General features: G+C 42.8%; 1 protein-coding gene across 1 annotated transcript in view; it reads left to right on the plus strand.

Moving 5' to 3' along the window:
* LAMC2 (laminin subunit gamma 2) overlaps positions 1 to 12,465 on the plus strand; it is a 71,682-nt gene that overhangs the window by 42,698 nt on the left and 16,519 nt on the right. The window contains exons 9-14 of the mRNA XM_036756809.1: positions 2,743 to 2,961; positions 4,138 to 4,320; positions 6,380 to 6,625; positions 10,052 to 10,197; positions 10,668 to 10,824; positions 11,947 to 12,152. Coding sequence (XP_036612704.1) covers positions 2,743 to 2,961; positions 4,138 to 4,320; positions 6,380 to 6,625; positions 10,052 to 10,197; positions 10,668 to 10,824; positions 11,947 to 12,152 — 1,157 coding nt within the window. The remainder of the gene's footprint in view (positions 1 to 2,742; positions 2,962 to 4,137; positions 4,321 to 6,379; positions 6,626 to 10,051; positions 10,198 to 10,667; positions 10,825 to 11,946; positions 12,153 to 12,465) is intronic.

Raw genomic sequence — 12,465 nt, forward strand, 5'->3', positions numbered from 1 at the left:
TGAAGGTTAGTTAGTCTGAGCCCTTCCCCAAAATGGAGGCTCCACGATTAACTCACCAAAGAGGGTTGTAGGAGCAAAGAGATCTTCCAGGATGAGAAGGCCTAGTCATACTCTGTGGAAGTGCCACAGTTTTCTTAGTATATGTTCCTTTTTTACCAGCATATCAGAACATAATAGGACAAAAGAGGAATTTTTCTCTTCTTGAGTTTTAGACAAATATGTCTGAACTCATAATAATTTACCAGATTGTCCTTACTCTTAAGTCTAGTCCTTGATCCACCATGCTGTGCTGACTCTCCTTTTGGCCTACATGCAGACATCTAGCCATTTCTAGAGAGGTATATTTATCTACAAATGTTCACATGGACCCTACCCACATTTGCAGAACCATTTAGGGTCATTCAAACTCCTTGGAACCTTTAGCTTTGAATTGAGTGCATCAGAATAAACAAGTGGAATTATAGAATGGCCCTTTTCTTTTGGTCCTCACTTTTCCAGATCTCTAGTTTATTTAATCTGTTTTGTCATATGAGCTAGTTTCCACAGTGGAAACTCTCCAGAATCTCCTGTGAATATTTAGATAATAAAATTAGACACAGTACAATACCTCAAAGGGCTGAATCAAGCTTATATATTGAGATGTTGTAAAACATTTGTCAAGACTATCTAGATTTGTACATTTCCAGCTTTTGGTCAGTCCCCATTGGTCTGACTCTCCAAAGTGATAGTTTAAGTGCCTTTCTCAGCTTTTCAAAGTCATAGAAATAAAGTTCTCAAATTTCTAAATATCATATGTGAACTCTTATCAGTGTTTGGCTTTGCTGAGCTCGAGTCGGTGAATCCTTGGACATTTTCACAAGCATAGATCTTCAAAGCATGCAGATATTTCAGCTGATTGACTCAAAATCATACAATCCAAGTCATCATGGAATTTTACAGTTACGCAAAATCTTAAAGATGAAATTTACAGATTTACTTATTTACAAATGAGGATATTGAGTCCCAAGAAGATGGTAAATTGTCAAAAGTCATACAACTAATAAGTGGTGGAAAAGGGGCCAGAACCCAGGCCTTATGTTCTACGTCTGGTATTTCTTGTCCTAACAAGTTCTCTGAATTTACAGACTCCACATTGTTGTTTGATCAGGTTTTCCTGTCCAGGCTGTTACAGTTAGCAGAAATCACAAAAATCATCCTGATTGTGTCTTATACTGTCTTACTCCAGATCTCAGTTTGGCCCTCAATGCTGCTCACTAGTCCATTTATTCATCACTTGGATAGCCTCTCTGTCTCTTTTCTCACAGAATTGGTTAGGAATTTCCTTTTTAATTGTCCTCAAGTTCTCAGCCTTTCCCCTGTGTTCCTCCCTCAGACCTGATGACCCTGCCTGCTACTTGATTCAGAATCTTGAGGTCATCTGATATAAGCTCCCTCAGTTTTCCTCTTCCAAACTTCCAAATGTGTTTTTCTCTTCCTTACACCCTTTATCACAGGGAAGAAGAGGCAGCTTTCTTTCTTTTCAATGCTGTGCCCTTGATCACATGCTCTTTTGCCTTCTTCAGGACCTTGTGACATCAATCATCCCCCCTCTCTGGCATCTTTATTCTTCCCACTGGCTCTTTTCCTTTTGCCTATAAACATGCTCAGGTCTTTCCAATACTTTTAAAAAAAATCTGTCAAACATACTACCCTCTTGCACTGCCATTTCATTTCATTTCTTCTTTTTTCTGCTAAAATTCTGTAAAGAGTAGTCCACTTAATATCCACTCAGTTCTTAAGTCCCTGCAATAGAGATTCTGCCCCCACTGATATGCTCAAAGTCAGCAAGGATTAATTCCAAACTGCTATTTTCAGACCTCAATGCCTAAGGAGCCTGACATTGTCTCTTCTCTTGATTTCCATGATATTCCACTCTATTGGTTCTCTCCCTATCCCTCTGACCTTCTTAGTTAACTCTTCTTCCTATTCTCCCTTAAATGTCAGCATTTCCTAAATCTTTGTCCTTAGCCTTCTTCTCCCCTTTATATTCTCTCTTGGTGTTTTCATCCAACCCCAAGACTTCAATGTGACACCTGCTTATTGCTCTAAAATCTAAGTTGCTGGTTAGTGATGATGAAGCAAGGATTTTTCATCTGTTGGACTATTATCTTCCTTCCCTAAGGTAACTATTTTGATACGATGGCACAAAAAATGAACAGTAGTTACTTCTTTTTCAAAAATATTTTATTAATATTTTTTGTTTTTATTTCACCTTCACTTTCAAATATATCTCCACCAAACTCTCTACCCAGTGAGTCATGCCTTGTAACAAAAAGGGGAGAAAAAGCAGATCAGGAAAACCAACCAATTAGGACAATATAATAATTGCTAATAGCTAGCATTTCTATAGTGTTTTAATGTTTGTAAAGAGCTTTACAAATACGATCTTATTTCATATATATGTACTATATACGTATATAGTACAATATAAACTACACACACACATATACACACACATACACACATACTTCCATACCCATAGTCCTTTACATCTTCAAAGAAGTGAGGGAGGTACATTTTCTCAGTTCTTCTAGACCAAACTTGGCCATTATAATTTACAGAGTTTGATTTCATTTTTTTGAATGATAGTAATTTTTGATCTTGAACAAAAGAAAACCCAATGCTAGACCTAACCTTTATCCTTATGCTCCCTGTTCTTCTATCAGTTACTTCCTTTTTTTGACTGACTTCTTGGTATTTCAGGCACTGGATACATTGATAATGTGACCCTAATATCAGCTCGTCCCATATCTGGGGCCCCAGCACCCTGGGTTGAAAGATGTGTATGCCCTACTGGGTACAAGGGACAATTCTGCCAAGAATGTGCCCCCGGATACAAAAGAGATTCTGCCAAGCTTGGACCTTTTGGGAGTTGTATACCGTGTAATTGTCAAGGTGGAGGAGCCTGTGACCCAGACACCGGTGAGAGAAACTGAACCAACCTTTTGAAGGTGGCATAAGTGATTTAGGGATATATAGATATGTGTGTATAATATGATACATGTATATGTGTATATGTGTGGGTATATAGTATGTATAGTATATATTTATACATGACTAAATATGTGTATATAAATATGTATATTATACACCTGATACATATATGTATAAACACATGTTTATATGTGACTACATATGTGTATAAATATCTGTGTGGGTATATATGCATAATACTGTATATATGTATTATGTATGTGTATATATATGTATATATACATATATATGTGTATATATATGTGTGTGTGTGTGTGTGTGTGTGTGTGTGTGTGTGTATATTTTAGGGGGCAAGAGGGGTAGAGGATGGGAATTGTGCCTGATACTGACTTCTGTTGGTAGAAAAAAGAATGAAATGAAGTAGTTGAAAACACATACCATCAGTTTCATGCAATTATGGAAATTCTACGTATTCTGAGAAAGGGTCTAAACTGCAGGATATGGTCATCATGGTTTGGTTTTGGGTGGAGGGGTTGGTGTCAAGTTGTTGTTGTTGAGTCATGTCTGACTCTTTATGACCCCACTGGGGGTTTTCTTAACAAAGATCTTAAAAGTGGTTGGCCATTTCCTTCTCTAGCTCATTTTACAAATGAGCAACTAAGGCATACAGGGTTAAGTGACTTGCCCAGGGTTCACACAGCTAGTATGTGTCTGGGACTGGATTTGAACTCATGAAGTGAGTCTTCCTGGTTCCAAGCCCAGTGTTCTATCCACTGCATTATGTAGATAGCCTACATCTCTACACTTATAGTCAGGTTGCAGGACTTTTACAGGAAGACCAAAGAAGATATGGGGCCTAGATGAATGTGGCAAATTATAACAAGTGGGGTCAGGCTGTACAGAATGGTGGGGATGGTCCTAGGTTTGAGTGAATGATGGCTCTACCTCCACTAATATATGAGAAAGATGCCATCACATGGTTTGGTGCCGGGGCAGAGGGAGCCTTCATTCCCTTGACGGGGTTTGGGGAGGGTTTGAAGGATGCAGGACTTTGTCTTAGCAGTTTCTGTTCTCCAGGTAGCATCCAGGCTACAGAAAAGTCATTTCAGTTGATTTAATATGTACTTTTGCTCATCTCTCTGTCCTTTTTCCTGTACTTTCCAGGAGATTGCTACTCAGGGGATGAAAACCCAGACATTGACTGTGCTGACTGCCCCATTGGTTTCTATAATGATCCCCAGGACCCCCGCAGCTGCAAGCCATGCCCTTGTCAGAATGGCTTCAGCTGCTCTGTGATGCCCGAGACAGAGGAAGTGGTCTGCAATAACTGCCCGCAAGGGATCACTGGTAATGTCACTGCTGCCTTTATAGCCCAGCTGATTTCTGCTTTGACAAGAATGATACTGTATAAACCACACCAATTTCTAAGGACTTAACAGATTTTTACAACTTCTAATTCCATTTTTTTTGTCCCTGGTTCAAATCTCAACTCTGTGACTTATTCTTCATGTGATATTAGATGAATGGCTTCTTATGTCTGGTCTCAGTGTCCTTATCTGTCAAAATGAGGGGTTAGACAAAATTAACTATGAAGTCTCTTCCAGTTTCTAAATCCTCATTTTATAGATAAAATTATTAAGGAATTCAGAGTTCTCTAATCCAAACTGTACACAAAACTTGAGTCATATCTACAAAATCCTTAAGAACTGGCTATCCACCCTTTACTTGAATACATCAAATGATAGGAAACTCAATGCCCCTCCTCCCACCTTTTTAATCAGAACAGCATTTGCCTATTTTCAGTCCCAAAGAGTGATCATAGATTTAGAGGTAGGACAGACCTTGTTGTTCAGTCATTTCTGACATTTTGTGGCCCCTTTTTGGGGGTTTTCTTAGCAAAAATACTGGCGTGGTTTACCATTTTATTCTCCATTTCATTTCACAAATAAGGAAACTGAGGCAAACAGGGTTAAGTGACTTGTTCAGGGTCACACAGCTAGTAAGTGTCTGAGACCAGATTTGAACTCATGAAGATGAGTTTTCCTGATTCCAGGCCCAGCACTCTGTGCACTATGGTGCCAACTAGCTGCGCAGGAGAGACCTTACAAGTTATCTAGTCTAACTCTCTTACTTAACAAATGAGGAAACAAACACAGAGGGGAAATCATTTATGGCTTTAGATTTGTCACACAGGCACTAAATGGAAGAGTGCCATTTGAACTCAGGTCCCACCAGTTTCATCAGGAATGTTCCCAAAGTCATTCTCTGAAGTACTCAAATGGAGCTGTAATCTCATTGATTTGGGAGTTCCCTGAAACTATGCAGATCACAGATCATGGCCCATCGCTACCTGACCATCCTGTAAGATCCTGGTCCGTTTCTTCCCAAAAGTTTGCCTTTATGCTTGGCTCGTTTTCTCCCAACATTGCAAGAGTACCAGCAGAGCACCCTAGCCTTCTACCAGTCATCCCTTGCTCCTGACCCAGGACCAGCCCATCTTCGCTTTCTGTCGCACAATTCCTTGGGAGTTTCCTTAACTGCTGCTCTCTGGAGTTCCTCCCGGTCATAGTTTGCAGCCTGCTCACCCTCACCATGAGCTCTTCGGGTCTCACCCCTCCTAGTTCAGCATCCTTATGACTGTGCCATACTCTCTCCCCAGGACTGGGCAAAAGGAAACTAAATACCTACATTCCCTTGGGGTTAGCTGTGTGGATCTCGCTGCTTCTTAAAAACTAGAGAGCTAGTCATCTGGGAGGAAACGAAATACAGGGTGATCCTAAAGTCTGGACACATGGGCAAAAATGCATATTTTCAAGAAATGAAATAAATGAAATTTTCAACCACATTTTATTTAATTGGGATATTAACAAATAACATCTTCAATATGATTTCTATCATTTGTGATGCAAAGGTTGATGTGTTTTGCAAGATTCACATGAACTCGACTTCACATTGCTGTCAATTTTCCTATGTGTCAAGACTTTAGGGACACCCTGTGTTTGGGACATAGGGTCACAGAGGTGGAAGGGACCTTGGGGGCCATCTAGTCCAGCCTCCTGAATTACAGAAAAAGAAAGTGAGACTCCCCCCCAAAATTAAATGACTTGCCCAATGTAACTATGTACTAAATTGTAGAACTAGGTTTCAAAGTCTAATCCTCTGACTCTTAGTCCAGCCTTCTTTCCACTAGTCTACAATGTGAATATTGTGCTCTCCAATCTTTGGTTCATTCTTGGACTAAACGGCTTAATTGTGATCCGTGGTGTCTTCCCACAGGTGATGCTTCAGTGGCAGTGTGGGCTGGCATCCTTGGAATGACACCATTTACTTTTACCTTTTCCTGCTCTTTTAAGACACTCGATCTCATCTTGTTCATGGTAATCTTTACTTGTCTGTCCCTTCCCAGGTGCTCGCTGTGAGCTCTGTGCTGATGGCTACTTCGGAGACCCCTTTGGTGAAAACGGTCCTGTGAGGCCCTGCCAGCCCTGTCAGTGCAACAACAATGTTGACCCCAGCGCACCCCGGAAGTGTGATCACTTGACAGGGGAATGTTTGAAATGCATTTATAACACAGCCGGCTTCCATTGTGACCAGTGCAAAGAAGGCTACTTTGGGAATCCTCTGGCTACCAATCCATCGGACAAATGTCGAGGTAGGAATGTGGCCCTGGAGGAGTTGATGGGGTGTGTGTGTGTGTGTGTGTGAGAGAGAGAGAGAGAGAGAGAGAGAGACAGTGAGAGAGAGAGGGTGAGACAGTGAGAGAGAGAGAGTGAGAGAGAAAGAGAGAGAGAGTATCTGAATGCAAATGTAAGGTTGTACATGGAAACAGGGGGAAGAAGATGCTGGATTGGCTAGGCAAGGGGTATGGAGAGCCCAAAGCACAACTAATCCCTTGTGGTCCCCCTGACCAATCTGAGCCTGAAACCCCTTCCAGAGTAAAAGGCCACATTACTTGTAGAGTCTGTTAATCTGTTCTAATCCCACCTTTCCCAGCGCCCACTGCAGCTGCTGGTGCTTTCTCTCTGAGGTTGCCATCCATGCCCTGTATCTATCATGTATCGACCTAGGTTTTTACTTGCTGCCTCCTCCGTTAGAATGTGAGCTCCTTGAGGGCAGGAACTATTTTTTTTAAAATTACATTAGTTGTATCCCCTGCATTTAGCAAAGTTCCCGGCATACAATAAGCACTTAATAAACACTTGCTGATTGGTTGCTAATTAGGAATCCTCTTAGAGGGCTGGAGCAGAGCCAAGCAGCATCCTATCAAAGGAATTAGGGCCTCGAATGGGTTAAAGCTGGGTGAGGAGCCTGAGGAAGCCAGGTTTACATTCCTAAGGGGAAGAGGAGATAAAAAAGGGGCAGTGGCTTGGGTCTAATCCTGAGGCAGGTAGAGAGGAAAGTGGCTGCCAAACCTGTTGGGGGAGAGTCCTAAATGGCTCCAGAATAAGGCAGAACAAACTAAAAGCTAAGAGGGGGACAGGGTGTATATAATAAGATGGTTTAAGAGGCCCTCGCAGGAAGTCAGTACAACTGGGGCGTGGAACGAGTGACTCTCCAAGCTTCCCTTGGAAAGATTCTGCTTTTGAGTCAAGTATCTTAAAGGATTCCTGAGTCTAATCCTGTGCCACTGTTTTGGATACGACCCGACTCACAGGATTGTTGAAAGATAAAGGCTTTGTAAACCTTTAAGGCTCTTATATAAATGCGAGTTATTATTTCAGATGAAAGGAATTGTTGTATATCATTCCTCATTGGATCATAGATGTAAAGCCAGGGAGGATTTTAGAAGCCATCAAGTCTAAGTTCCTTACAGATGAGGAAACTGAGGCTAGGGAGGTTAAATGACTACCCAGGCCCACACACCTCTTACACATTAGGAGTAGGATTGGAATCCAGGGTCTTGTGCTTGGTTCTTTCTGATTCCAGGCCCGGCGTTCTAACCACTGTACCGCCCAGCTGCCTCGTTCTCCTCTGTCCTTTCAGGTCTTACTTGTTGCGTTCTGGTGGTAGGTCCAGTAATGAGTTCAATACTTAGGATGGGGACTTGATTTTATGACCTTTGGCCCTAGACTATCCAGACTAACTCAGAATTTTACCTGGTCCCTAGGATCTCAGTGAGATAATCAAGGCCTAAGTGGTCCTTGGACTTGTCAGAATTCCTAATCCCCTCAGAAAATCCCAGATGCCTACAGGGGGCCCTAAACCAACCCAGCGTATCAGAGGCTTCATGACTGTAGGAAAGCAGTAGCTCTGGAATTAGAGGAAATGGGCTCAGATTTTTTCCCTGACAATTACCACCTTTGTGACTTTAGGCAAACCACTTAATCTCTCTCATCTTCAATTTCCATATTTTTACAATGAGGAGACTGGAATAAATGGCCTCTGGGTCCCTTCTAGCTCCAGAACTATGACTGAAGATAACCAGGTACCTGTGTGGGTCCCCAAAACTACTGCCAATGAAAATGACTCCTCTGGGGATCTCCTGGGTCAGATTATTTCTTACCCAACTTCAAGGCACTTAGATGGAGTCTCAGGAATGCCAGAGTTCACTGTTCAGCAAAGCCTGGGTTCAGCTTCTCTTTGATGCTTTCCATAACTGTTTTCTCCTGGGCTATGGTTTGGCTTTATCTCTCAAACTGAACCTGGTCACTATTTGAAACAGATATTTCAGCTATCCCAAAAGCAGACATTGAAATTCATGGGATAGAAATCTTCCTGCTATCTCTGCTAGGCCAACATCTTCTTGGCATGAAGACTATTTATCTAACAGGTATACAGTGTAATAAGCATTTGGATGAAGTCAGTCAGTCAACAAGCCTTTATTTACAATTTGTCAGACACGGTGATTAGAGCTGGTGTTTTGTTAGCTGATGTGTACAAAGAAAGGCAAAATCACAGTCCCTGCCCTCTAGGTTCTTACACTCTTATGGGCAAGACACATGCAAACAACTCTATACATACCAGATATAGGCAGGATAAATTGGATATAATCAACCGAATAAAGTCATTAGCATTAAATGGGGCCAGGAGAGGCTTCTTAAGGAAGGTGAGATTTGGGCTGAGACTTGGACAAGGCAGGGAGTCCAAGAGCTTAAGGTGACGAGGACATGAGTCCCAGGCATGGAAGACAGCCAATGAAAATACATATGTCGTTGGGAGATGGAGTGTCTGTGCAGAGAACAGCGACAAGGACGGTGTTACTGGATTATAGAGTAAATGGAGTAATGTACAAGGAGACTAGAAAGTTAAGAAGGGGCCACATTATAAAGGGCTTTAAAAGTCAGAGGATTTTATATCAGATACTGGAGGTAGTAGGGAGATACTGGAATTTATTGAATGGGAGAGTGCCATGGTCAGACCTGCACTTTAGGACAATCACTTCGACAGCTAAATGGAGGATGGACTGAAATGGGGAGAGGATTGAGGTAGAGAGACGAAGGTTGAATTCAAAGAACATCACAACAGATTGGAAAGGGGGTCAAGGAGTGAGAGAGAGTGAGAATTTGAGGATGACACCTAGGCTGTGAGCCTGGGTGACAGGGAGGACAGTGGTGTCCTTGACAATTATAGGGCAGTTAGAAAGAGGGGAGGGAGTAGATAATGGGTTCGGGTTGGACGTGTTGAGGTTAAGATATCTGTAAGACATCTCATTCAAGATGTACAATAGACAGTTGGAGATGTGAGGCCCGAGGTGAAGAGAAAGATTAGGGCTAGACAAGTAGACTTGAGAATCATCCACAAGCTGATAATAGAATTCATGGGAGCTGAGGAGATCACCAAGGAAAAGAATAGAGTGGGAGAAGAGTAGGTGGTCTAGGGTAGGCAATAGGAGACTGAAGGATAGACTGTTGCAATGTCTTTTCGTCTATACATCTTCTTCCTGGAAATACACCTGTTCAAGAAGTAGGTTTCTGAAGACAAGTAGTGAGCGGAAACAGATATCATCTGGACTAGAAAGGGCCAAGAGTTCTCAGCACTGGTGACCTAACGTTCTTCATATTTATCTTGATCATACCTCTTCCTTTCCCCCCTGAAGTTAACCTGATTTATGTTCTTCTCTACATTCTATTTTCTCTAGCTTGCAATTGCAACTCAGTGGGATCTGAGCCTCAGAGGTGTCGAAGTGATGGGAGCTGCATCTGCAAGCCAGGATTTGGGGGCATCAATTGTGATATTTCAGCATTAACCAACTGTCCAACCTGCTACAACCAAGTGAGGATTCAGGTAAGCTCTTTTCCTAATGTTACCTGCCACCCAGAGTATTTCCTATTTAAAATCCATCAATGTTTCTAGGATGATGATAAGAGCTCTAGGGGTAGATGGGTGGGAGATGGTCTGGTGAGAGCAGCTGGAATTCTTTCTGGAGACTTGATTAGTGGTATTAATGAAATGGTATTTAAGATCTTACAGTCCTTTGTGCATGTTTTTTTTAGGAATGCAATTGGAATATAAATCAATAAAATATAAATCAATTTGAGAAGTCATAACACAAATGCTCTCCAGAAATCTCTCCAAAATTCAGGGAGGAATGTAAATATTTGTCCTTCAGGGTCCCAAAGGAACCTCATATGTAGAACAAACTGAACTCTGAGCAGAAGTATTTCAGAGTTTCTCAATAGGTCCTAGTCCCAAGGGTGGCTGGGAAACCTTGGTTCCCCTCTGTGTTCTGATCCTGTCCCCTGTGCTGGTTTCAGTTGGACCAGTACTTGCAGCAGCTGCAGAGTTTGGAGGCTCTGGTTTTGAAGGCGCAGGCTGGTGGTGGGTCCCTACCCAACGCAGAACTGGAAGGCAGGCTGAAGGAAGCAGAGGGGACCCTTCAGGACATTCTGAGAGAAGCTCAGATCTCTGAAGGTAATGAAGGACAGTTTCCCTTCGGGCAGTAAAGGGAAGGAAGGGCCCCTATGGGGAGGTAATTATATGTTGTGGAGTGCCTCCGTAGGGTCAGTGTCTCTAGGGACCTGAGTCCCAAGCCTTTAGCAAACCCTCTTTTTATTCTTGGAGGTAGCATGGTCCACCGGAAAGTGGGCTGGATTTGGAACCAGAGATCTGGATTTAAATCTCAACTCTACCACTTGCTTCCTATGTGATTTTAATGAAGTGTTTTTCCTTAACTGTGGATCTGACCACATCACTCACCTACTCAACAAACTTCAGTGGCTCCCTATTCACTCTGACATCAACCATAAACCCTTCTCTTTGGCATTGAAAGCTCTTCACAATCTGGCCCCAACCTAGCACTCCCTTCTCCATATTCGATGGTCCAGCCAAGCTGGCCCTCTCTCTGTTTCTCACACGTGGCCTGCCTTCTACCAACTGTGGCTATCTCTCACCTCTGTAATGCACTCCCACTTTACCCCCACCTCACAGAATCCCTCTCTTCCTTTTCGATATCTTTCTCCTCTCCTTCCACCCCCCCCCCCCACCATTGCTAATGCTCAACTTTCCTAACTACCTGGTATTTATTTTGTTCTGTATAAATCTATTCTCTCTCTCTCTCTCTTTCTCTCTCTCTCTCTCTCTCTCTCTCTCTCTCTCTCTCTCTCTCTCTGTCTCGCTAATAAAATATAAGTTTCTTGAGGGCAGGGACTGTTACTTTTTTTTGCATAATGTGTGCCTCCCATATTGCCCAGCATATAGTACATGTTTAATAAATACTTGTTGGTTGATTGATCATGGGCAAATTACTTCACCTCAATGGGCCTCAGTTTCCTCATGCATAAAATGAGGTTAGACATTAGGTCCCTTCTATCTTTGGATCTGTAATCTCATGATCGATCCTCTTTGGAAGTTAAAGAGCTAAGTGTGAATGCCTTCTTGACCCAGGGTGTGTGGGGACAAACAGGAAAATCAAATGACATTTGTGCCTTTTATAATCAGGTCTTCCTAATAGGCCTCTCTCTCTTTAGCGCTTTGTTAAGTCCAGTGATTCCATAATGACCAACTCAGAAAATACTCACTTTGTCCCTACCCCAGGCTCGGGTAGGTCCCTGAAGCTCCGCCTGGACAAGGCAAGAGCCCAAGAGGCCAACTACCAGTCACGACTGGATGAGCTCAAAATGACTGTGGGCAGAATGCTGGCCCTGGGGAATCAGTATCAGAGCCAAGTCCAGGACACCCGGAGGCTGATTGCCCAGTTGAGATTGAACTTGGAAGAGAGCAAAACATCTCTAAGTAACACTGTAAGTTCAGCTGCATTCTGGGGCATGGGTAGGGGAGGGGGTAGGTAGGAGGGTGAGAGGGAGGTGGGTGGGGCTGTGAGCCTCTCAGCAGAAGACCCACCTTCACTCACTTGACCACTTCCACTTCTTCCCCCATCCTCTAACCTCTGCCCTGGGTTTTCTCCCCTCATCTCTCAGGAACCCCTTGATCCTTACCTTTTGTGTTCTTTTCTTTCTATCAGATCCTGGGTTCTTTACCATTCTTTACCCCTTCTTGTTTCAGCCCCCATGCTGGGCTCCTGCCTCTTCTCCCCTCATTCTGCTTGATCCAAGA

Source organism: Trichosurus vulpecula, chromosome 4, assembly GCF_011100635.1.
Source record: "Trichosurus vulpecula isolate mTriVul1 chromosome 4, mTriVul1.pri, whole genome shotgun sequence".
In the NCBI taxonomy this organism is placed as follows: Eukaryota; Metazoa; Chordata; class Mammalia; order Diprotodontia; family Phalangeridae; genus Trichosurus; species Trichosurus vulpecula.